Source organism: Mesoplodon mirus (genome assembly GCF_964341445.2).
Source record: "Mesoplodon mirus genome assembly, chromosome: 6".
Classification (NCBI taxonomy): domain Eukaryota; kingdom Metazoa; phylum Chordata; class Mammalia; order Artiodactyla; family Ziphiidae; genus Mesoplodon; species Mesoplodon mirus.
Window position 1 is genome coordinate 136,355,236 of NC_138982.1, and position 26,963 is coordinate 136,382,198.

The window sequence follows — 26,963 nt, forward strand, 5'->3', positions numbered from 1 at the left end:
TTTGGGTTATTTCTTAGCATTATTTGGTGAATGCCAGTGTATGGAGGATACTGCTCAGGAAGACTGCACGAGAATTGATTTGTGGGCAGATGAGTTGCTTGTTGGCTGTCGTAAACACACTCTCTCTTAGGAATATGTTTAGATTCAGAGGCTAGCCCACAAAAATACCTCTGTGGTGTAGTAGGATGGAAAATGGAAGAAGACAATGCTTGCTGAACCCCAGATATGGTATCTGAGTAACTTGAATACTTGACCGTAAAGAGGGGCAGGCTTATTAACTCACTAGAGCAAGAGACACCTGTGTACTCTCTGGAGGGAGGGGATGTGGAGCATTTACAGGGCTGGCAGTGGTAACTGCCGGGGTGGCTGTGTGCCCAGAGCCTGTCAGGCCCTCGCTAAGCATTTCCCTCCATATATTACCCTGTATAATAGGTTGCATTTCACAGTGCACCACCTCCGGCTATCAGGGCTTTAAGTGGAGTAAAGCAAAAGAGGAAGACACTTCTAGGGAAACTAGACGAAAAAGCAAGGAAAGAGGAAGGAGCTCAGAGAGGATGTATATGTGTTTAAAGAAAAACTGCTGCTATAGAACGAAGTATTGTGGGGTGTTAACAGACAGAGGGTGAGGTCATAACTTGTCCATGGTGGCTAGGCAAGACATTTTGATGTATACTGGATGAAAGAACAAACGGATAAAAAAGGGAAGAGAGATGCTGGAGGCCATGTTGAATGAGAGCGTTCCCAGCCCTGGCCACCAGGCGGCCATAATTATTGGAAGTGGAGGAGTGGGAAAAGTGCTGGGGGTTGGCAAGGAGAAGGTAATTTAAGGTCGATTACACTTATTTTTTTTTTTAACATCTTTATTGGAGTATAATTGCTTTACAATGGTGTGTTAGTTTCTGCTTTATAACAAAGTGAATCAGTTATACATATACATATATGCCCATATCTCTTCCCTCTTGCGTCTCCCTCCCTCCCACCCACCCTCCCTATCCCACCCCTCTAGGTGGTCACAAAGCACCGAGCTGATTGATCTCCCTGTGCTATGCGGCTGCTTCCCGCTAACTATCTGTTTTACGTTTGGTAGTGTGTATATGTCCATGCCACTCTCTCACTTTGTCCCAGCTTACCCTTTCCCCTCCCCGTATCCTCAAGTCCATGCTCTGGTAGGTCTGTGTCTTTATTCTCATCTTACCCCTAGGTACTTCATACACTTATTTTTTAGGGTCTAATTCAGAGCCTTACTCAAGGTAAGTAATCAATAATTAACCATTGAACAAATAAGCAGTTCTTACGTTGGGTGATTGCAACGGTAGTTCCTGCTTTGTGGAGTAGAAATAAACAAGTAGAGTTAAACCTTGGAAGATTTGGCCAGGTTGGTGTGTAATTTTCAGAGTAAGCCCAAATGGTGGTCTCATCATTGAGCACACGTGCAAGTCAGTGATCAAGAAGTTTGCCAGGTCGTGGAGGAATTGGCGTTTTTATTTCATTTCTTTTTTTTTCTTTTTTTTTTTTTTTTTGCGGTACACAGGGCTCTCACTGCTGTGGCCTCTCCCGTTGCGGAGCACAGGCTCTGGACGCGCAGGCTCAGCGGCTATGGCCCACGGGCCTAGCCGCTCCGCGACATATGGGATCGTCCCGGACCGGGGCACAAAACCATGTCCCCTGCACCGGCAGGCAGACCCTCAACCACTTGCGCCACCAGAGAAGCCCTTTATTTCATTTCTTGAAAAACCCTCGGCGTCTTCATCAGCTGTAGTTACTCCTCATCACCACCACTCTATACTGAGGCATTCACCAAGTCCTGCTCATTCAACCTCTACATACCATTTTAAAATCAACAGCTTTGTAGAGGTATAAATGACACACAATAAACTGCACATATATGTAAACCCATGAAGTTACCACAATCAGGATGATAAATTGGTCACCCCTAGTTTCCTCCTGCCTGTTGTGATCCTTCCTTCCACTTATCCGCCATCTCATCTCCTTTCTTTCACTGTAGATTAGCTTATATTTTCTAAAATCTTATTTAGATAGAATCAGACAGTATGTACTCTTTTTTACTCTAGTTTCTTTTACTCAGCGAAATTATTATGAGATTCATCAGTGGTATGTATTAATAGTTTTTTCCTTTTTACTGCTGAGTAGTATGCCATTTTATGGATGTACTACAGTTTGCTTATCAGTTTACATGTTAATGGATATTTGTGTTATTTCCAGTTTCGGGTTGTTACAAGTAAAGCTGCTCTGAACATCGATACAGAAGTTGATCTGTGGGCATATGCTTTAATTTTCTTGGGTAAATCTAGGAATGGAATGGCTTGATCATAATGGCAGGTGTCTTTAACTTTCTGAGAGACTGCCACACTGGTTTCCAAAGTTGGTTGTATCATTTTGCATTCCCACTAGCAGTGTGTGAGAGTGTCAGTTCCTCTACATGCTCACCACACTTGGTATGGTCATTTTTTAGCCATTCTGGTAGGTAACTCTTTGTGGTTTTAGTTTGCATTTCTGTAATGACTAGTGGTATTAAGCATCTTTTCATATGCTTCTTCGCCATGGTATATCTTCAGTGAAATGCCTTTTCAAATTTTATGTCCATTTTAAAAATTGGTTTTTTAATTAAACCTTGAGACTTTTTAATATTCTAGAAATAAGTCCTTTATCAAATATGAGTTTGCAAGTCCCAGTGCATGGCTTGTCTTCTTATTATCTTAAGAGTATCTTTCAAAGAGCAGTTGTTAATTTTGATGAAGTCTAAAATATCAAATATTTCTTTTACGGATTGTGCTTTTGGTGTCATGTCTAAGGAATCTTTGCTTAACCCAAGGTCACAAGGATTTTCTCCTGTGTTTTCTTCTAGTTTTCTAGCTTTGTGTTTTATGTTTAGATTCGTGTTCTAGTTTGAGTTAATTTTTGTATATTGTACAAGCATGGATCAAAGAGCTCATTTTTTTTGCCTATGGATATCAAATTGTTCCAGCACCTTTTGTTGAAAGGACTATCCTTTCTTTACTGAATTGCCTTTGCACCTTTGTCACAAATCAGTTGTGCATTTAGATCTATTTCTGAACTCTCTATTCTATTGATCTATTTGTTTATCTTTATATAAATACCATACTGTCTTGATTACCATAGCTTTATAGTAAGTCTTGAAATCAGGTAGTGTTAGTCCTTCAACTTCATTCTTTATCAAAGTTGTTTTGGCTGTTCTTGGTCTTTTGAATTTCCATATGAACTTAAGAATCAGTTGTCAGGGCTTCCCTGGTGGTGCAGTGGTTGAGAATCTGCCTGCCAATGCAGGGGACACGGATTCGAGCCCTGGCCTGGGAGGATCCCACATGCCGAGGAGCAACTACGCTTGTGAGCCACAACTACTGAGCCTGTGCGTCTGGAGCCTGTGCTTCGCAACAAGAGAGGCCTGCGCACCGCGATGAAGAGTGGCCCCTGCTTGCCACAACTAGAGAAAGCCCTCGCACAGAAACGAAGACCCAACACAGCAAAAATAAATAAATTAATTAATAAACTCCTACCAACAACATCTAAAAAAAAAAAAAAAGAATCAGTTGTCAATTTCTAACAAAAAAGCCTTAGGATTTTGACTGGGATTCTTTTTTTTTTTTTTTTTGCGGTATGCAGGCCTCTCACTGTTGTGGCCTCTCCCATTGCGGAGCATAGGCTCCGGACGCGCAGGCTTAGCAGCCATGGCTCACAGGCCTAGCCGCTCCGTGACACGTGGGATTCTCCTGGACCAGGGCACGAACCCACGCCCCCTGCATCGGCAGGTGGACTCTCAACCACTGCGCCACGAGGGAAGCCCCTGACTGGGATTCTTTTGACTCTTTGCGTCAGTTTGGGAAAACAGACAACTAAACAAGTTGAATCTTCCTACCCATGAAGAAGGTATACCTCTCCATTTATGTATGTTTTCTTTAACTTCTTTGCAATGTTTTATAGTTTTAATTTACAAGTCTTGCACATCTTCTGTCAGATTTATCACTAAATATTTAATATTTAATTTCAAGGTCTGATTATTTGTTGCTAGTATATAGAAATACAGTTGATTTTTGTTTATTTTTATTTATTTATTTATTTTTTTAAATTTATTTATTTATTTTTGGCTGCGCTGGGTCTCCATTGCCGTGGGCAGGCTTTCCCCAGCTGCGGCGAGCAGGGGCCACTCCTGGCCGTGGCGCACGGGCCTCCCATTGCGGTGGCCTCTTTTGCTGCAGAGCACAGGCCCCAGGGCACACAGGCTTCAGTAGCTATGGCACACGGGCTCAACAGTTGTGGCTCGTGGGCCCTAGAGCACAGGCTCAGTAGTTGTGGCGCACGGGGTCAGCTGCTCCATGACATGTGGGACCTTCCCAGACCAGGGATCGAACCCACGTCCCCTGCATTGGCAGGCAGACTCCCAACCACTGCGCCACCAGGGAAGCCCCAATTTTTGTTTATTGATCTTGTATCTTGCTACCTTGTTAAACTTACAGTCTGGTATCTTTTCCATAAGCTTCTTCAGATTTTTCTGTATACACGTTCGTGACATCTGCAAATAAAGACAGTTTTACTTTTTCCTTATCAACCTGGATGTTTTTTACTTCTTTTTTTCTTGCCTTGTTGCACTGGCAAGGTACTTCAGTAAAATGTCAGATAGAAGTAGTGAGAGTAGGCGTTCTTGTTTGTTCCCTCTCTTAGGGGGAAAGCATTCAGACTTTGACCAGTTAGTATGATGTTAGCTGTAGGTTTTTCAAAGATGCTTCTTATAAGGTTGTAGAAGATTCCTTCTTTCCCTAGCTTGCTGAGAGTTTTTATCAGGAATGGATATGGGATTTTGCTACATGCTGTTTTTTGCATCTATTGGAATGATCACATGGTTTTTCTTTTTTAGTTTATTTATATGGTGATTTTGAAATGTTAAGCCAATCTTGCATTCTTGGACTAAATCCTACTTGGTCAGGATATATTGTCCTTTTTATATAGTTTAGTAGTCAATTTGCTAAAATTTTGTTTAGAGTCTTTTCATTTATGTTTATGAGAGATGTTGATCTGTTTTGTTCTTTTCTTTTAGTGTCTTTGTCTGGTCTTGGTACCAGGGTAATGCTGACTTCATAGGACAAGTTCAGAAGTGTTGTCCTACTTTCCAGACCAATTTATATCAGAATTGCTATTTTTTTCTTAAACATTTGGTAGAGTTTGCCAGTGAAGCCATTTGTGCCTATAGTTATCCTTGTGGGAAGGTTTTTAACTACAAATTTAATTTCTTTGATAGATATAGGGCTATTCAGGTCATCTGTTCCTTCTTGAGTGAGTTTTGATAGTTTGTATTTTTCAAGGAATTTCAGTTAGGTTGTCAATTTATTGCAAAAGTTTTTTTAAAATGATATTCCCTTACCATTCTTTTAATATCTGTAACCTTTGTAGTCGTTTCACCTTTCTCATTCCGAAATATCGGTAATTTGTATCTTGTCTCTTTTTACTGATCAATCCAGTTGGAATTGTATCAGTTTTATTGATCTCAGTGAACTAGTATTTGGTTTCACTGATGTTCTCTATTGTTTTTCCTGCTTCAGGGATTTCTGCTCTGATTTTTATTATTTTCTTTTTTGGTCTTACTTTGCATTTAATTTGCTCTTCTCTTCCTAGTTTCTTAAGGTGGGAGCTGAGGTCATTGATTTGAGGCCCTTCTTGTAGTCTTATGTAGATGTTTAGTGCTGTAAGTTTACTGCTAAGTACTGCTTTAGTGGCATTCTCCAAATTTGATGTGTTGTTTTCATTTTCATTCAATTCAAAGTATTTTGTAATTTCCCTTTCGATTTCTTCTTTGACCCATAGGTTATTTAGATGTATGTTTAGTTTCCAAGTATTTGGGGATTTTCTCAAGATTTTTCTGTATGACTCGAATCCCTTTAGATGTATTGAAACTCATTTTATGGCCCAGAATATGGTCGTCCTTGATAAATGTTTTGTATGCCCTTGAGAACCAATATGTATCTTGCTATTGTTGGGTGGAGGGGTCTATAAATGTCAGATCCAGTTGGTTGAGGGTGGTGTTTGCTTCTTCTGTAACCTTGCTGGTTTTCTGTATACTAGGTCTGTTGATTACTGAGAGAAATGTTAAAAGTTTCCACCTATAATTGTGGATTTGTCTCTCTCTCTTTTCAGTTCTGTTAGTTTTTACTTTCTGTATGTTGTAGCTCCGTTATCTGTACGCACACATTTAGGAATTTTGTGTCTTCTTGGTGAACCCATCGTTAAGTATTTTCTCTTTTTTCCCCTGATAATTTTTTTTGCTCAGAAGTCTCCTTTGTCTGATATTACTGTAGCCACTTCAACTCTCTTTTGGTTAGTGTTTTTGCATGATATATATTTTTCTGTGCTTTAACTTTTAATTATTTTTACTTGAATAACTTTCCCACTAGGCTTGTGAATGGTCACATGGGAAGTTGGGAATTTTCCTTACGAGTTTTGAACCCTCTCCCTGTGTAGAATTACACAAAATGCCATACTTTTTCTAATAACGTTCTTACTTGCCGAATTTGTTCATTTTTAATTTGGTCTTTCCTGCTTTCTGTGAGAATCCCACCTTTCATGCCAACACACCACTGTGAAATATTTACTGTGGACCTGATGTTCGTTAGCCTATGCTCAAGGTGCTGGGGATGGAGCAATAAAATCCTTCTTCCCAGGGCAGTTATGTTTCAGTGGAGTGAGACAGACTGTAAACAAATATACACTGCGTTAGTGGTGATAAAGTGCTATGGGGAAAAAAATAAAGCATGAAGAAAGGGAGGTAAGAGGGATGAGGCTGGGTGGGTGGGGGAGAAGGGCTCTCTGACAAGGTGACTTTTGGACAAGACGTGATGGAAGTGAGGGATGAGCTGTGTGGAACCAGGGTGAAGAATATTTCTGGCAGAGGCACAAAGAGTGCAAAGACCTAGGATGGGAATATGCTTGGGAGAAGAGTGTGGCTGGAACCAAATAAGTGGTGTCAAAGGTCGTCTGAACCAGCTGGAATACTGTAGAATTCTGAAATACTGCACTGAAAACTGTCCTTTAACACCGTCGTCCAAACCAAACAGTACAAGCGAGGCTTCAACTTTTGCAACAGAGCACGGGTAGGGTGGGCAGGGAATAGAGACGCTTATTCCTTTGCATCGGCATACAGCCAACTACTGATAAAGTTATTAATACTGAAGACCAGTGAGCTGTATGAGATGTCTGTCCGTATTCGTCTGGTCTGAGTAGATGAATGTTAAATTCTTCCTGCCACCCAAGATTCAAGTAGTTTTCTTTTGTTCTTTGTCAGTTCTTGAATGTGCTGGATAGTCTTAGATGAGTCCCAGGCCTTTCTTAACCTTTTTCTAGTTTGTGAAGTATGGCTGATACTTACCGTATCTCTTAGGTGCGTTAAGTCACTTGTGAAATCCTTTGGAAAATTAGAAGACTCATAGATGTTTTCACAAAAAGCATCAACTAATGGTTTGAAAAATTCAGTGGAGTGTAATGGGAAAGGCCGTAGGAAAAGGGAGGTCAGGCATAGTACTTGCTACACTTTGGTTTAGCTGGTCAGCTGGCAGTTTCTATTTTGATAAAGAGGTGTATGTGTGTTTGTAGGTAGTTGATGTCTGTATGTGGAGAGGAGTAACACGAAAACATTGACCAAAATAGTGAGATTGCTGTATTTCAGAATGCAGCACATTCACAAATTTTTATTTTATTGCAGGTATTTCTTGGTGGATTTTTATGCACCGACAACAACTGTTGAAGGCATAATGGAGCATTTGTCTCGAGACATTGATGTGATTAGACCAAATATTGTAAAACACCCTCTGACCCAGGAAGTGAAAGAGTGTGAAGGAATCGTCCCAGTCCCGCTTGAAGAAAAGCTGTATTCCACCAAGAAGAGGAAGTGAGAAGATTCACCAGATTTTAGCCTCCTATTTAATTCTCTCACTTTTGAGCACCATGGATTAATAACTGACCAGCTTGATCTTTATGTAAGAGGGTGCTTTCAGTGCCCTTTGATGTTTCTAAGGTACTTTTAGTTCTTGATCCCCTTTGCTGTGAGAAGTCGGGGAATGGCCTCCTTAGAGCCACTTTGTAATACATGGCATCAGCGCTCCCTGCTCGATTGCGTTTCACGAGTGTAATTTGTCAGTGAGGGCTTTGCCCTACAGCAGCACTAACGCCGCTTAGGATAGCAAAGATTATAAAAACCACTTTGGATTGCACGCTAGTCATTCAGACTGTATACCACCCTGCAAAATAAAATGTTAAGACCATCGTATTATATGAGTAACTTTTTTTTTTTTTTTTTTTTTTTTTTTTGCGGTACGCGGGCCTCTCACTGTTGTGGCCTCGCCCGTGGCGGAGCACAGGCTCCAGACGCTCAGGCTCAGTGGCCATGGCTCACAGGCCCAGCCGCTCTGCGGCACGTGGGATCCTCCCGGACCGGGGCACGAACCCATGTCCCCTGCATCGGCAGGCGGACTCCCAACCACTGCGCCACCAGGGAAGCCCTATGAGTAACTTTTGATCAGAGTGAGAGTCTGTGATTTTAAAGAACTTTTGCCTCGTCACCTCCCCCAGCACTGTGCCCCATCCGAGGCCTCACAGCTCCAGTCTGCCCAGAATGCTGGCAGTGTGTGGGCGGAGCTCCCAGTTACCAGCGCAGGTTCAAGACTGGGAGAAGCCAGGGTGAGGGCAGGTGGGATGTGTCTGTCCCTTGACTCCTGGGCAGTCACTTTTCCTTTCATCTCACAATTAACTTGTCCTTGTGGTGGGTGCTGCTCTTGGTAGCGGGGCGTGTGTGTTCTGTGGCAGTTGGTGGTGGCACTGCTTCCTGTCATTCCTCTGCCGGTAGCACTGCTTCCTCACTGTCCCTCAGGCCTGCAGACCTCCTTGGGGAAGTGGCCACCTTTGAACTCTGCACCTCCTCCCTTCTCCCCGTTACCCTGATGAGTCGGAAGCCAATTGCTGTTGAGTTGGGGATGCCCAAAGAGCTAGCTGGCGTCATGCCTGTGGCTAGTGGCATGCTGAGCTCTTAAGTTAGGGGGACTTGTAAGAAGATCCATCTTTTTTGTTGTTGTTTTTATTTGATACTCATAGACCTATTTTTAAATACATGTCCTGGAAATAAAAAGACAGGTTTTGCTTTGAGAGACTTTTGTGTTGGCAGGGGAAAAGTTGGGTTTGAAATGTTGTTATACTTGGAGACTAAGAAGCAGCTAGTCTTTGCTTAAAGTTGATTTAATTAGGGTTATCATATTTAGCAAATAAAAATGCAGGATGGCGAATTAAATTTGAATCTCAGATAAATAACGAGTTAGCTTCCACATAAGTATGCTCCAAATATTGCGTGGAATACACTTATAGCAAAAAATGATGCATTGTCTGTTTAACATTCACATTTACCTGGGTGTCCTGTATTTTATGTGGTAACCTTGGTATAACTCACATAAAGGAATAATCAATACCAAGCCAGAGACAGCAAAGCTGAGAAGAAAATAAAGTCAACATCCAGCATCCTGGCTTCAGCTGACTACACTGGCAACGAGGCAAGTTACGGAAGAGAACATGGTGGGTGTGCCTTCATGTGCCCCAAACCCTTATGCCCTCAACCTACCAGAAAACTGATCTAGAAACCAACTGAAATTTCATTTCTGGTCAGTGCCAGATAATCTGTTCTGTGAGCCTGAGTTTACACCACAGTCTGAGAATTCTCCTTTAAAAAGTTCCATATGTGGTCTCTGCCCCAGGCCTGGGACGCTGAGGACCTGGGGTCCCTGGCAGTGGGATGGCTTCCGTGGTGGGTGAGGATGAGGCTTTTTGCTGGAACAGTCACCGGCATCTCCTCCTCAGTCTCCTCAGAGCTGGTGAATTGGAAGAAATTGACCGGCCTTTCCATCTTCCCACAGCGGGACCCTGCACGGGGTGTCCATCGGCAACCCGAACAACGAAGCTTCTGCACACAAGTTGTTGGGGGAAGTGCCAGTTACTAAGTCGAATCTCTGGTTGTACTAATTACACAGTCAGATCGTGTTGAAGCAGGAGGGGGCCCAGAGATCTGGCCTCTGCCTCTTTTTAATGGTGAGACTGAAGCACAGAGAGATGTGCAAGAGAGGTGCCCCAAGAGCCAGGAGGAGCCCAGCTCCAAACTAGTCCAGGGCTTCTTCCCTCCGTGATACTGCCTGTCTGCCCCGGACGATCAGCTTCCGCCCTTTGCTTATTCTTAAGAGCCCGGGCAGCATCCAGCTTCAACTTCCTCCAGAAGCAAAACGCTATTAAAAAGTCTCTTTGAAGAGCAATAGTTCAGTGAAGAGGGTCATTAAGAACTGTACACTGGAAATAAAAGGGATAAAGTGGAGATTATCGGGGAAAATATGCTTCTTCCTGTTCATTAGGAATTTCCTGAAAGCGCAGGCTCTCAGCCAGGGCTCGAGGGAGCACAAACTCTTCCACCAAATGGCTTGTCTCGATGTACTTTCACTCAGGTGCTATCTGAGGTGCGTCTTGCGTTTTCCTTTCAGTGTATTATGTGCGTGCTGCGTGCCATATGCTGTGCTACACACACTTAATCTGTTACCTCATTTAGCCCTTTCAGCAGCTCTGTGAGGGAGTGGTGTTACCCCTGTTTTTTGGATGAGAAAACAGACTCCAAGAGATTTGAGCTTGACCCCACACGTACCAAGTGACAGCTGGGATCTTGAGCTGGGGACCCTGACGCCATGGAGTCTTTTCCATCCGGTAGCACTGAGGTTGTCATTGTCCTCTGGTTAAACAAGGCATCTGGGTGTCAGGGGTGAGTTAGTGTCCCTCAGATGGTAGCAATTGTCCTCGTGTCCTGAGTGTGATGCTGGCACTTTCTTTTCCTGCACTTGCTAGCCCCTAGGAAATCGACGGACTCTGTTGGGCATTCCAGGTCATCGAGTGTTCGGAATCCTGTGGCACAGTTTAGAGCGGCTTAGGAAAGAGGCTGGCTAAGTAGGACAGCGGTGCTGTGTGCCAGTTCCCCTCCAAAATGAAGCTCCAAAATGAAGCCACTGTCCCTTCCCCCTGAGGCGCTGATTCATAGCTGGACCTTCAGCCACTAAGGGGCCCTTGCCCCCTTGCAGCCTGTTGGGATGCCAGGGTTTGAGCAGGGCCTATGTGCAGGTCACCTCCGGGCTGCTGCTTTGCCCTGGGTCCTCTTGCCCAGGTTGGCGGCAGGCAGAGGCACTGTTGGGGTGGTTTTCCCCCTCAGTGGGCGGTTGTCAGTGAAGTGCTGGGAGTAGAACAGTGGAAGAAGACAGTCCTGGGGGGGCTGATAGCCGGGAAGGCAGAGCGGTGTGGGTGTTGCCACTGGGGGGCGCTGCAAAGGGGAAGAGCAGAGGACGTGGTGGGGAGGGGACAGGGAAGCTGAGACCTGCAGGATGCGGAGCCAGTCCCGTGATGGGATGGTGTCGGCAGATGGCACAGCACGTGCAGATGCCTCGAGGTCCTGAGCTGGAGACCAGAGGGTGGAGCGGGCAGGATGAGGAACTGGGGGGCCAGATCTGGGAGACTGGATGGAAACTCCCGAGAATAAACACGAAGGGATAGGAGTCTGCTGAAGTGAAAGGAGACGCAGAAGCACAAGAGGCCAGGTCTCGGGGTGGAGCAGCAACTCCAGGGCGCTCCCTTTGGGGGCCTCTTCCTCAGATTTGTTACCCTATTTGTGGTCCACTTGGAACAGGGTTGAGCTTCCAGAAGTACTTTTTTTTTTTTTTTTTTCCACATAAGGTGGGCTCAGGAAGGTGGAGAAAGATGGAGGCTGTGGACCCAAGAAGCTAGTCCCAGGGGTGCCTTGGAAGCTGCTTCCTGGAGACGCTGTCAGGTCACGGAAGCATCTGAATCCGAGACGATGAAGTCCTGTCCCGTGGAATGTCCACAAGGAAGGACCACTAGGCCCAAGTGAACCTTTTGCTGAAAGACCAGGTTTGTGTTGATTGAGATGAAATACCAGTTAAAAGATAGAGGAGCACTGAAAGCATGAACTGCGTGTCCATGCTTCTGGTTGAGTCTAGAAGAGTAGTTATCCACCCTGACACACCTGACGGATACCACACACATCTTCAGCAAAAGCTCAACGTGGACATTATGCCTCTCCCCTCCTCACAACTCCCTGAGGCCAGTATTATACCCATTTTACAGATGGGGCACCCAAGTGCTAAGAGAAATAAGTGACTCCTCAAAAGCTACCAAGGGAGGAGTTGGGATTGGGGATTTGAATGTCCACTTTGGGCACACTGCACCCTTCTAGAGGTGGCCCCTGCCAGTCCCTGCAGCCCGGGCCCCGCTGACTGGCCTGTTACCCTGTGCCCTTCCTGTCCCACACCTGGACCAAGACCCTGGGCTTCATCGCTATAGGAGGAGAGACAGTGGATCTGGGACTCCCTGGGAGTGTTTTTAATCTCAGGTCTTCAAAGGGAAGTCCTGAGAACACCGGAAGAAAAGTTAGTGTACCCTGGAGATCAGGCCTCCTTTTGTCATGTTTTTCCAAAGTGTTCCATAATTTCCCACAGAGCTTTTTTCTCTCCACATTTCCCCAGGGATGTGTTTATAGGGCACACACATGGCAGGTGCTGCCCTGGGCAGGATACAAAGACGAGTGGGCTGTGTCCCTGACCCCAAGGCTCTCACAGATGGGGGAGGTGGAAATATTCAGCCATCTGAAGACAGGCCGTAATAAAAATAATCACTGAGGTTCACACCAAGTGCTGTGGAAACGGAGAACTGGATTCGTTAGTACTTGGAGTGGGGGGAGGTGGGAAGTTTTCCAGCAGAGATGGCGTTTAAGCTGGCATGGGAGCAACTAGTGTGGAGCATGGGTGGTGGGAGATGGGAGGTGGCTAAGGTGTGTTTTGGAAACACCTGGGAGCGGGCAGGTATGGTGTGATGGCGGGAAAGGGCTTGGGGTGCAGGAGAGCCTGGAAATTCAGGGAGGGCCCAAGTTGCCATCTGTTGGTGAAGAGATATTTTGTGGCTGCTAAGGGTTTCTTGAAGTGAAGGGACCATTTTGAAGAACCAAGAATGAGTGCTATGCATATTAACTTGTTCTGAAAGGTGCCTCCTAATTGGCCAACCTCCCATGCTGCCCACATGTTCGTGAGAAAGAAATGATTATACAGACTCATGGAGAAGTACAAAGAGGGCTGAGGCAAGGTTTTCAGATGTCCCCCAGCAGTAGACAGAGTGGACTAGACAGTGTAGTGCTTGCCCCGTGGCCCCTACCTGACCTGGGGGCGCTCTGAAATGGCGTGAGGGAGCATTTGCAAAGTAGGCACCATCCTCTCCTTGTGGTCTGGAGGGCTCAGCGAGAGACGACTGCACCTGACATCCACCTGGAAGGCCACCTGCCACCCCCTGCCCTGTTTTCTGCACCCAGAAACAGGCCAGTGTGGTGCTGATAGTGGGGAGTTTCCAGGGCAATTTGTGAGATTCTCAGTCACCTTGAAAAAAAAGGTAGTAGTGGGATGAGTGTAGCACTTTGGGTCAGAGACCTCCTCAGTGGACCACAGGATCGTGGACAGTTTCTTATCTTCTCTCAGCCTCCAGTGCACAAGCTGGTCTCAAAGAGCCTTTCCAAGTCTATCAGGCCCTGGACCAGGTCCACTGTCCGCCCAGTTTGCTGCGGTTTTGGGTGGAGGGTTATTCAGTCATCCTGCTGGTTGGCAGGATAGGGAGATGGGGAAGGGTTAAGAGAATTTCTCAGAGGCTTTGCACACTCTTCATCTTCTGGTAAGGATAGCTGTTTCCACAGCCTGCCAGGGGGTTCTGTGAGGCTATCACTCTAACTCTAAACAGAATAGGCGCTGTACTTGATCACAAGAAAACAGCAAAGGGAGCTCCAGAGGCCAGCATGGTCATTTGCTGGGCTTGAATTGCCAGCATTCTTTTTGTTCTGAGAGCAGAGTTTTAAGGCATCTGGACTTAGACCCAAACACAGGCACAAGGCATCCTGTGAGTCCACAGGAGGAAAACAGTGTGGTGACCAGGAAGTTCTTGGGTGGTGGTGAGGTCTGGTTTTTGGAGAGCTGCGCCATGACCCCAAAAATCAGCCCCTAAGTTTATAGTAACAGCAGTAATACCTAGATAACCTTGCACACTCTCAGCTACCTGCAACCCAACAGGGAGATTAACAAAAGTCAAACTCCTGAAGCCAGACCGAGTGTCCAAAGTGCTCAAGACCTTTGGGTTGCTGCAAAGGGGCAGAATTGTCTGCGTACTGCAACTGAACCTTTTCTCCAGAACACCTGGGGATAAGCTGTGTCTCCTCTGGGGAAGGAAATGTGACCTCACTTCATTTCCCAGAGATTTGCCCTGAGATGATTGCATTGTGAGTGAAGACAAGGGTACATTGTTCAGTGGATAATGCCAGAAGTCAGGATTGTGCAAAATGGGCTCTTGACCTCTCCATTCCAAATAAGTGGGTGACTCCATTTTTTCCATAAACTTGTATTGAGCCAAATGATGTGACTTGGATATAGCACTGTTTGTCCATGTGGATCCCAAAATGTGAGCACCTCTTTTTGGAGGATTAGATTTGGCTTTTTGGACAGAGATTAACTGGTACTGTTAACTGGTACAACCAATTCTCATTATTCAAAGATTCTGTTTCTATGAATTTGCCTACTCGCAAAAATTTATCTGTAACCCCCAAATCAATACGGTGTCTCTGTGGTCATTGACAGATACAGTGGCAAAATTTTGAGTCTCCGGTGAATCTGTTCGCAGCCAAGGATGAACAAGGTGACTTCTCGTTTCAAGTCTTAACACTGTAGACAAGTGTCTTTTTTTCGGTCAATTTAGTGTCCTGTTTTTTGCATTTGCGTGCTTTTTGTTGGTGATTTTACTGCTTAAAATGCCCCTACCCGTGTGCACCACCCCCCCGCACTGTGTAATGCTGAAATGCTGTCTATTGTCCCTAAGCACAAAAAGGCTGGGATGTGTCTTACGTAAAAAATACATGTGTTAGGTTAGCTTTGTTTTGGCCCAAGTTATGGTGCTGTAGGCCTTGTTCAATGTTAATGGATCAACAATATATATTAAGTAAGGGGTCATTAGAAAGAAACACACAGATAAAGCAAGATTATGTATTGACAGGTTGACACAGATGTGCCCAGAGGCTCGCAGGAGCCTAACCCTGTATTTCCTCTAGGAGCAGTGGTTTTATTGTTCTCTAAATCAGCATTCGCAGCAACTGTATATGACAGAAGCATCAGGCATGACGAGAACTGACTGTATTTGACGTGGGTTTTGTGCTTTGTTTTTCTGCTGAGCACCTCTTTGACTTCGTCCAATAATTCTCCAACTTTTATTTGCAACAGAGATTTTTATCCCACCACTGTTCTTATTCTGCTTGTCCAGTTTGTCTTTCACCATCCTGCCTACCCCCTGTCATCACTTTCATTCTCCTCCACCAGCTCCCATCCACTCGAGAGCCACATGTCTGCGTGAGCCAGGGGGCTTCTCTTTGAGGAGAGAACAAAGAACCTTGACAGAAAGGTTTGGTGATGTGGCCAGAAAGAGGCTGGACACTGTCCACTTGTCTCCCAGCCTTAGAAGCAGGCGATTCAGTGGGTTTAGTTAAGGGATAATTAGATTAGCAGTGGAGCAACCCCTTCCCAGGACTCTGTGATATCTCAAGGGTTTTCATAACACTCTTCAAATCAAATACTTTTTTTTTTAAGATAGCATTTTAAAAATTATTTACTTATTGGCTATGCGGCATGTGGGATATTTTTTTGTTTTTATAAATTTATTTCTTTATTTTTGGCTTCGTTGGGTCTTCATTGCTGCGCGCAGGCTTTCTCTAGTTGTGGCGAGCAGGGGCTACTCTTCGTTGCGGTGTGCAGGCTTCTCATTGCTGTGGCTTCTCTTGTTGCGGAGCATGGGCTCTAGGCACGCAGGCTTCATTAGTTGTGGCACGCGGGCTCAGTAGTTGTGGCTCACAAGCTCTAGAGTGCAGGCTCAGTAGTTGTGGCGCACGGGCTCAGTTGCTCCGCGGCATGTGGGATCTTCCTGGACCAGGGCCCAAACCCGTGTCCTCTGCGTTGGCAGGCGGATTCTTAACTACTGCACCACCAGGGAAGTCCCTGGCATGTAGGATCTTTGTTCCCTGACCAGGGATCGAACCCGTGCCCCCTGCATTGGAAGCAGAGAGTCTTAACCACTGGACTGCCAGGGAAGTCCCAGTCAAATACATTTTAATCACCTTTAAAACAACAACAAAAAGTTGTTCACAAATCAGAATCACAAGGAATTTTATAGAATTTTAAAGATGCTGATTTTATGAAGTAGGCAGTTATGGCCAATGTTTTGAAAGCTTGTTCCTCTTCCATTTATCTCTTACCAGATCTGAATATAATAATATGGAATAAGTTACTTAGTGTGGTTAAGCAAAATGTTAAAGGCATCTCTGTTTGCTCAATACTCCCTTATCCCTCCTAATCCTGAAATGGTTCTCCATTAAACCTCTATTGTGATGAAATGTGATCGCTCTAACAATTGTGGTCCTCACCTTACAGCACTATTCACACTCTGCTCGCTTTCTTAAAACTTTCACATGGATTGATACACTAGAAACATCCTACTTTAAAAAAAACTCAAACATCCCTAAAAGAACAAAAGATACTATAACAAGCTTGAGGTCGTTATCACTCAGATTGAACAGATATTGTATTTTTGCTGTATTTCTTTCAGTTATTTTATTTTAAAGAAATGAAATGTTAGATATAGTTGAAGTCCTTTTTTTGTATCTCTTCTCATCTATTCCTTCCTTCCCAAGAGGTAGCCATCATTCTCAAGTCAGTGTGCATCATTTATATCCATCTTTTATGTTTTATTATGTACATATTTGGTCATAATTCATGATACTGCTTTGTGGATTTTTTTTTTTTTTTTTTTTTTTTTCCGTACGCGGGCCTCTCACTGTTGTGGCCTCTCCCGTTGCGGAGCACAGGCTCCGGACGCGCAGGCCCAGCGGCCACGGCCCACGGGCCCAGCCGCCCCGCGGCACGTGGGATCCTCCTGGACCAGGGCACGAACCCGCGTCCCCTGCATTGGCAGGCGGACTCTCAACCACTGCGCCACCAGGGAAGCCCTGCTTTGTGGATTTTTAATGAAGTAACTGAATTTTTAATGAACTAACTGGATGTGGAGGCTTCAGCAATGTGCTTTTTTTCATTCAACACTATCATCTTGAGATCTATCATGTATATCTAGTTCATTGATCTCTGCTGTTCTATAAGGTGCCATGTGTGACTTTGGTCACTTTGGTCACTTGCCTCTTTTTTTTTGTTTGTTTTTTGGCTACTTTGGGTCTTCATTGCTGTGTGCGGGCTTTCTCTAGTTATGGCGAGCAGGGGCTACTCTTTGTTTCAGTGCGCAGGCTTCTCATTGTGGTGGCTTCTCTTGTTGCAGAGCATGGACTCTAGGCGTGCAGGCTTCAGTAGTTGCAGCACGCAGACTCAGTAGTTGTGGCTTGTGGGCTTTAAAGCACAGGCTCAGTAGTTGTGGTGCACGGGCTTATTTGCTCTGCTGCATGTGGGATCTTCCCTTACCAGGGATCGAACTCGCATCCCCTGCATCGGCAGGTGGACTCTTAACCACTGCGCCACCAGGGAAGTCCAGCCACTTGCCTCTTAATGGGCATGTCTAAGTTTACAGTGTTTCAAGCAAAGCTCTAGTGAACTTGCTGGCAGATATCTCCTAGGGCATACATGTGAGTATTTCACTAGACATTGAATTGCTGACTCATTGGGTATTTCCATTTTCATCCTTACTAGTTATTGAAAAATTTCTCTCCAAAGTCATTGTACCAGTTGACACACCCAACAGCCAGATTTGAGAGACCCTGTTTTCTAACATCCCCCAACACATGGTATTAATCATGTTATTTAAAAAAAACACAAAAACTAAAAAACTTTACCAATCGAGTGTCGAGAGCTGTCTCTCTTTTAAACTTACATTTTTCCCTATTATTAATAAGCATGAGCTTATTTTCACGCTGATGGTCATTCTGTTTTTTCCCTTGTTAATTGCCTTTTTATATACTTTGTTAATTTCCTTCCTGGATTGTTCGTCATTTTTCTAACCTAAGAAACCAAAGGCAATGCTTTCTATACAAGTGCAGTTCAAAAGAAGGCCTAAGACGCCACCCTGGCTTCACCCCACCACTGGCAGCAATGAAGAAGGCGTCCCAGATCCCAGATTCTACATGCTTCTGTCAACACCGGCATTCATTCTTGACTTCCCCCTCCCTCCCCTCCCCCCAGCCTGGCTCTGCTACTGCCTTGAGAATTGGGGACTAATATTACGATGCCGTTTATTCTGGTTTATGAGAGTCACCACAAGCAGGCTAGGATTTCCAGATCGTCCCTCACTCTCGGCAACCCAATCCACATTTAGCTCAGGACGTACTGTCTTTCACCCGTCTCCCTCTCCACTCTCAAAACTTGTTCTCTGTGCCCCTGGGACTCACAGTCATCAGTCAGATCTCTTACCTCTTCAGCTTGTTCTAAAACATCTCTTTCTTCTTGTTGCCCTGGCTGAAGCTGGGATCGCCCCTGAGCCCCTGCTTCCCCTGGAGCCCTCTCAATTGTGACTGTTTTCTCTCCCATCACGCCTTTCCCACTTGGCCTAGAGGTAGAGCAGCCATCCTCCTTGGCTCTCTGCCCCATCCAACCACTGCCCCTCCTGTCCCAAACTCCCTAGACTTCTGTCATCTGCGGGCCCCAGGCCACACCCTCGGGTTCCGTGACGACTTCAGCTCCTGGCTCACTGTTACTCTTTCCACCCAGTTTCATCTGATTCTGGGTGATTTCAGTATCCACTTAGGTGATCCTCTCTCATACGCTGGCCTTCCATTACCCAATCACCTCCTCTGCGCCAGCGGTCATACCATCCATCTTCCCTTTGTCACCTGCTCCCTGGTTATACCTTAGACCTTGTCATTACCAAGAGCTACATCACCCAACATCTCAATTTCCCTTTCTTACCTTTCTAGGTCACTCCCTCTTGAACCCCAGCTCCCACAATCCATTCTGTCAACCCCACCGGGACCTACCGATCCTACCATCTTTTCTTTGTGTCTCGTCTCCCTCACGCCATCACTTTCCTCCCTACTTCAGCTTCAATTCCATCGCTGTGGTCACCCCTCTACTCTCTAGATCCTCTCTTGCTGATTACAGTCAAATGCTTCACCCATTCTGTGCCTGCACCTGTGTAGCTGAATGTGGCTGGAGAAAAACCCATCTCTGCTGACCGGTCTCAGAGACCACCCGTGGGCCTTTGGTGCCTGGCACAGCGCCACACCCCTAGTCCATTGACTCTGTACCCCCAGGCAAATATTTCCTTCCTTCCCTTGTCAAACTTCCAGTATCCTTTTGGCCCAATTTCACTCTCAGCTGATGACCTCACTCCCTATTTTACTGAAAAAATTAAGGCAGTTAGAAGAAAAGTTCCACAAATGCTCAAACCACACCTACTGTCCTCCCGGCATCTGTAACCACATCCTCCAACCCCTGTCCTGGGTGGACGGCCCGTGATGCTACAGAAGGCTCACGCCTTCCCTGTGCCCAGAGTTCTGTCGCCTCGCACCTGCCGAGGCATCACCCAGCACATTGCCCCCCTCCCGCCTGCATCGTCAGATTTCTCACTCTTCTGGTCATTCCCATCAGCAAAAACATGCTGTTAATTCTCTCTGAAAAACAACCTCTCAAAAGAGTTATCCACGTTCGTCCTTTCTTCTCAGTCTCAATGAAGATAATGGTGAAAGGAGCAAAAAGAAGCCCAGCCTTTTGTATTCAAGTGCATCCCCCCCGCCAACCCCTTGAACTCGCTTTTGCCCCCTGCCTCACTCACTGCTCCCCTCAGCCCTCATTTCACTCTCCCATCAGAGGCACTGGCACAGCTGCTCACTCACTCCCCCTTGAAAAGCCTTCCTCGCTTGGTTTCTAAGGCATCACAGACTCCGCCCGCTTCTCCTGACTCTGGTCTCCTCCGAGGGCACTTTGCTGGTTCCTCCTCAACTTCCCTGACTCAGCATCAGGCTGTTCCAGGTTCAGCCGAGACCTCTCCTCCAGCTGCTCTCACGCCCACACTTCCAGGGTGATCTCACCCACGCTTCTGGTTTTAAATATATATTCATCTCTATACCTTGGAAACATCCTGTACTCCTCACTTTCCTCCACATCCCCTATCCAGTCCCCTTCCTGTTTTCTCACCTTCAAAACGTATCTGGAGTCCAACCAGTTCTCATGTCCTCCACAGCCGCCTCCAGGGTCCAGACCACATCATCTCCCCGCTAGACCATGGCGAGCAATTCCTTTATTCTTTTCCTGGGGCTGCTGTAACAAAGTACCACAATCTGGGAGACTTAAAACAATGGAAATTTAGTCTCTCACAGTTCTGGAGGCTGGAAGTATGAAATCAAGGTTTGCAGCTATTTTATTGACAAGTATACATTTAGCACAAGGAAATAAACACCGATATATGGAAGCCTAATTAATAACCATGTAGCAATATGTAGCATTTTGATGATTACATTATTTAAAAAAAACAAACTGCACTGAAAATGAATGCAATAAAATTCTTGGTCATCATGTTATTAAGAAATAATATTAAGAAATATTGTTAAGAAATTATATATTGGTTTCAATATATAAATTGAAAATATGATTGCTTAAAATGTGACTCCCTCCAAAGGCTCTAGAGGAGGGTCCTTCCTCGATGCTCCCAGCGTCGAGTGGCTCCTGACGTCCCTTGCCTGTAGCTGCATCTCTCCTCCCATCCCTGCCTCTGTCTTCACGGGGCCTCCTTCGCTGTGTGTGTCTGTGTCCCCTCCCCTCCTCTTAGGATACCGGAGTTTGATTTAGAGCCCACCATCTAGTCTAGGGTGATCACACCTAAAGATCCTAACTACATCTGCAAAGACGATTTCCAAATAAGGCCACATTCTGAGGTTCCGGGGGCCATGAATTTGGGGAGACACTGTTCAATCCACTCCACCTCGTCTCAGGTGCCCTCGTCCTACTCAGCACCCCCTGCTCTGACTTGCAGCCCACAGCCTGGGCACATGGCTCCTCGGCTTGAACCCTCCAGAGGCTCCTGTTTCACCGGAGTAAAGGCCAGTGTCCTTCTAATGGTCTAAAACCCGACCTCCTTCTCTTCCCCTCCCCCACTCCACTTTAGCTACACCAGCTTCCAGGCCTTTGCTTCCGGCAGTGCCCTCTGCCTGCCTGGCCCTTCCTCGAATCTTCCTATTTAGCAGACATGCATGTAACATTTATTATAGGCCAGGCCCAGTCGTAAGTATTTTATGAACATTAACTTAGTTAATTCTTCTTGTTCTCTGAACATCCCTCTGCCATGGGGGCTGACACCCCTCATTTTACAGTGGAGGAAACCCAGGTACAGAGGAGTTAAACTGCTCTCTCAAGGCCACACAGCTTGTGTGAATGATCAGAGTGCGTGATCCTGATGGGGGCACAGCACCGCCTCTCTTTGAGGGGTTGGCCAAGTATCACCTTCCCAGCGGGGCCTTTCCTGACCACCCTGCTTTGAAAGGCAACCCACCTCCTTCCTCTGCTGTATGTTTCACCACTGCACGTGTTTTGCCATCTGATACGTGTGTTATTTACTTGTATCTATAGTGTCTGTCTCCTCCCAGGTGGAATGTAAGCTCTGTTGGGGTATGAATTTTATCTGGCTGGTTCATGGATGCATGAATAGTGCCTGAAGTGGTGCCTGGCACATTGCTGTTGGATGAACGAAGAGGAATTTTCCAAGAGAACATGATAGATCTAAAGTTAGTGTCCTAGACTTTGAAACCTCCCGTCCTAAGAGAGCCAATGTCAGTGGCCCTGTCTTCCGTATGTCCCAGGGGCAGAATAGATTGGTCAAAAACTGGATAAAGATGAATAAGGACAAGTACAGCAAAATACCTGTGGATGTAGAATCACAAACTACCAAGAGTAAGTTGGCAGTAGGTAACAAAAACCACCAAAAAATGCATGGCCTGTGGCCCAGCAATTCCACTTGTGGGCATTTGCCTTGAATCATGATTGGCGCACAGAGTTAAGGTATGAGGATGGTCACCACGTTGTTCTTTGATAAAATCAAAAAGTTGAAAATCACCTAAATGTTCTGCAGTAGGCGACTTTTGAAATAAATTGTGTATGGACATACGATGCCACCCTTAAAAAATCAACATATAACAGCATGAGAAAATATTTATGACATATCAATGGGAGTAAAGTGAAATGGTATCTTAGATACATAAACTTAATATGAAAATAAAACAGATTTGCCCCAAAAAAGAGAACCAGATTTACAAAGATAGGAAAAAATACATAGATGGGTCAATATAATATCAATGAGAGCTCACGGATATAGTAGAAAATCGGTGTCTGGTATAATTTTGAGCACAGAAACAGCATTAGGTTGGCAACCAAATTGGAAGAAAAGCAACCAGCATGAGGGTCATCCACAAGGAAGGACTGGATAGGCATTCAGCAAGCTAGTCTAGGACGACAGCCAACCCTTCAGCAGCACGGATCCACTGGTGCTCATGTGAGGCCCCTATGTAGCAGCCCGGTAAACCCACTGTGGGGACCAGAGTGCCCCGGAGAAGGTCCCTCGTGTAAACCTGGGTGACTCAGAAGAGGGAACAAAGGAGAGGTTTCGGTTTGAATAAATATCTCAGCCCAAGTCTTCTTGAGTGCTTGCTGGTGTTTCCCTCCATGTACTGGGCTGGTTCCTCTTCAGGTTAAATAAATCAGTGTTGGTAGATTCATTGTATTTTGCCTCCTAAGCCAATCTGAACTGCTGCTAGGACTGATTCTGAGACTAGGAGCTGCTTTTGTGTTGAAGTGGGTTGTACTGATGGTGACCCAACAGCCGGGAAAGAGTGAGATGGCTCTGAGCAGGGGGACAGCGTGGGACCCCGTCTGTTATTGGATGAAAAAAGGAGCTTGAGAGCAGTCCAGTCCAGTCTGATCTCTTCTTAAAAAAAGAAAAAACTCAGGATAAAAGACTGAAGTGCTGAGTACCACCCTACCAACAGTAGTTGTCTCTGAGAAGTGTCATGATGGCGTTTTTGATTTTCTTTTTTTTGTTGACTATCATTGCTAATTTTTTAAAAAACGATGGCTATGTGCTGAAGAACACAGTAGAAATATTTGCAAGAACAATGAAGAAATACTGAGCAAGCAAAACAGCACGAGAAACAACCTGAAGGGTCATCACAGCAACTTTCCTACTCTGCAAATATGATTCAGAGAAAGCTCATATGGCACGGAGGATAGTAGAACTGGTTTGTGAAGTCATCGTCTCTGGGGGCTTTATTAAGCTCTTCCTGGTCTTAGGAGAGACCCAAGAGGGCTCAGCAAACACAACTGATAATAGAATTAAGAAGATGATCACAGTTTGGATTATTTAGCATAAAAGAAATTGGGGCTTAAAAATTGTGAGTAAAGAGGTTTTAGATGAAGACCCTGATCAATTATGAATCATTTTCACAGAAGACAGAAGAAGAAATGGCCTTAACTTGATTAAGAGAGGGCTTGAAGAAGAGATCCTTGCTAAGGAGGCTGTTGAGAGCCTGGCATGGGCTGACCTGACCGTGGGCTTGCTCAGTCCTGGGAGGACTAAATATAGGAAACACCATCTGTCCTAGAAAATCCAGGGAGACTTTCCAGAAGGTTCCTTAAAGTTCCAATCCTATGATGTCTCAATGAAGGTATAAGCTCACCCAATCCATTCTTGAACATTCTATCCTTCAACTTGACGTGTCTGTGTTCTTGGCTAGGAATGGTCTTGGGAGAGCTGGTGGCGATCTCATCTGTGTGATGAGAAGGCTGCCAGAATACCAGTCCTCCCACTGAGTCATGCTGTCTAAAGTTCTACCAGGTGACAATCATTCTTTGGTCAACAAGAGCCCAATGGCGTGTGAGTGATGCACTTAGGGTTTTATTTTTTTCTATTCTTAGGTTCAAGAAGGAATAAATGTGGAGATTTTGAGATAACTAGTTTAGAATTTCTTTTAGGGATTGTTAAGAAAAATTATCCCAAACTATTTGTCTAGAAATAAGGCAAAAGGGCATGTCCTCTCCATGTCACACAGAGGCATTGTTGAACAGGCTCACCCAAGGATTACTTAATTCTTGAGGAGAATGTACCTGTGTTTGACTTTACTATTCACTAGTTGACAAGCCCAGGCACAGTAAAGTTGCATGTTAACTTGTCAATTTCTGTCCCTTAGAAAAGATAACCACGAAGGTTATGGTTTTATTCTCACATAGGGCATTAACCAGTTTTGTAACTAACAAATGATCCAGCCATCATTCTGACATTCTGTTTTTAAAGGTCAGTAAGTTCCACAAATGCTCTTTGAACCATCTTTCCTGTCCTACTGGTTGGCTCATTTTCACGAGTTAAATAACTCTTGGACACATGTTCATTCTATGTCTTTATGTGGGAGTCATGGGCTTAACTTTTTGAAAATCAATCCTTTGATAGGAAGGAGGAGAGGTGACACTAGGAGAACAGCTTTAAGAGCACGACACTGATTCTCATCTGTTTAGATGTTTCTATGGTCATTCTTGGAAGGAAAAGGATTCGTCAGTTCCGTGTAATCCATGATGAAACAACCCTTGGTGAGCAAGAGGTAACTGGATTTTTTCCAGCGTTAACAGCTAGCTGAGAATGAGGTCTGCAGGATTGGGTGTGGGGAATGTTGCGCAGTAGAACGGTTAGGGTTCTGAAATGAAAACCCTGGTGGATGCAGACGTCAAACTGGAGAATAAGATTTCAAAGGCAGAGGGATTCAGGGGAGGTCAAGGTCTTGATGTGAGTGTGGGAGAAGGTGGCTGAAGTGGGGGCTGAAATTCACCGGAATCAAGGAGTTCAGGCGGAAGGTGGCCCGGAGCCAAAGGAGCCACCTGTGGGGATGTTGCACTCCTCTCTGATGGTGACAGACCTTGGCAGTGGCAACAGGAGCACTGGCCCTGGGATGCTGGAAGGGAGTGGGGTACCTGGAGGAGGGCCAGGCCTCAGCCATGGCCAGAAGGTGGAGGGACTCAGGGGACCCGAGGATGACAAGGAAAGGCCCCTTTAAACAGAATGGGGGCGGGGATGCTGCAGAGCTGTGTAGGGGGATCGAGGGGCCAGTAGAGAACTGGCGACCCGAGGAATAACAATTCGGGCCGTACCAGCAGCTCCCAGGGTGAGGGCAGGAGGGGAGGAAGTCCGCCATGAGCGGCCCAAGCATCGTAAAAACTGTGGGTGACACAGCGGGGCAGAGTGTCCGAGTGAGGTCGCTGCCGGCCCTGCCCCAAGGCACAGATGCAGGTAAACCTCAGACACCACCTTGTACGGTGTTGACATCTCCTTCTAGGCCTTTTTCAGAAAACAGCCTCCTTCGTCTCACAAGGGTCCACGGCTGGGGAAAGCTGAGGAGGCGCTGGCCCACCCTTTCAGGCCTTAGAAGGCAGCACACAGCAGCTGAGAGCTTTGGACCTGCAGGGCTGGGTTTCACTCTGGGCTGGCAGTTACTAGACTCTGTGCCCCGCCCCCCATGCTGGGGCTGCTCATCTTGTCCCTGCCTGAGGCTCAGATACCACATCACACAGCGGGTCTCAACTGTGGAGTGTCTGGGGCCCTGGCTCCAGGGGTCGGAGCCCCTCATAGGCATCTCCCGAATAAAACAAAACACCACACTTCTGCGCATTCATTGTGTGTGGCCTGTTTCACCCCATGGGCGTCTCTCTTCACAGCTGCAAATTCCAGGTTTATCTCTGTCCTGTTTTTGAACCTGTTTGCTTTTGATTACCATTCGGGTTTGAAAGGGAAGAGACACACACTCTCCAGCTCCCTGTTTTCTTTCTTGGATGGAATAACACAGCTTATTTATAGTGGGATTATTTTTTCCATTATGGCATATATACTTTTATTACTGTACCACCTTATGTTTTGAATTGCATGGGGAAAGAACGCATCAAAGAATACTCCATTGTGTGTGTGTGTGTGTTTTTTTTTTCCTCCTGTAGTTGATGGTGGAAAAAAGTGTAGCATCCGATTAGTCATCCTGTACCATGATGGTTTTTTGCCCCGACCAGCAGAATTACATTTTACACTCAAAAGAATTCTCTGTAGGAACCCTTTCGATTTAACATGGGAGGAGATAAGATTCAAAGTGTGGCCAACCCCATGCATCACACCCAAAGTCCATTTCTTCTATGGTTTAAAAACAAACAAAAAAATTTTAATTAATTAATCCATTTGTCTGCCTTGGGTCTTAGTTGTGGCGCACAGGCTTCTCTCTAGTTGTGGCACTTGGGCTCCAGGGGCACAGGCTCAGTACTCATGGTGCACGGACTTAGTCGCCCACGGCATGTGGGATCTGAGTTCCCCGACTAGGGATCGAACCCGCATCCCCTTCATTGGGAGGCAGATTTTTAACCACTGGACCACCAGGGAAGTTCCTCTTCTGTGGCTGATGATGCTCTCCCAGGATGCAGTGCGCTGTAGAGCATGAAGGTTTAGGCTTCTGCACAGAAGTCTGGGCATGCTATTCCTTTTTTCTTTTTTCTATTCAAACCTGTTGAAGACATTACTTAACTAAGCATTTTGCTACTGCCCTTTGCTTATAGCCACCTTGGCTCTCCAGGTCACTTCTCCATCACCCTGGTCTTTGCTTTCTTAGGCCTGGAAGGAGGATAAGAAAAACCTCTCTCCTTGGAATCAAGGAGGTTCCTTCATTGCTCAAGCAGGCTTGCAAAAGATCTGTTTGTATGTCACGTGACGCTTTCTTACATGTTCTAAATCTTAGGTTTCAATCCTACCATGTTTTCTATTTTGGACTAAATAGGTACCTTAATCAGATGCTTCTGCCTCTGTCTTCATTTCTAGAAGAGAAAATGGAATCACAGGGGAGGGTG

At 45.6% G+C, this 26,963-nt stretch overlaps 1 protein-coding gene across 3 annotated transcripts in view; it reads left to right on the top strand.

Annotated features, from left to right (window-relative positions):
• MRPS6 (mitochondrial ribosomal protein S6) overlaps positions 1–8,285 on the top strand; it is a 66,541-nt gene extending 58,256 nt beyond the window's left edge. For all 3 annotated transcript variants that reach the window (XM_082625728.1, XM_082625726.1, XM_082625727.1), the window contains one exon: positions 7,727–8,285. In XM_082625728.1, coding sequence (XP_082481854.1) covers positions 7,727–7,916 — 190 coding nt within the window. In that variant the 3' untranslated portion in view covers positions 7,917–8,285. The remainder of the gene's footprint in view (positions 1–7,726) is intronic.
• Positions 8,286–26,963: the final 18,678 nt, after the last annotated feature.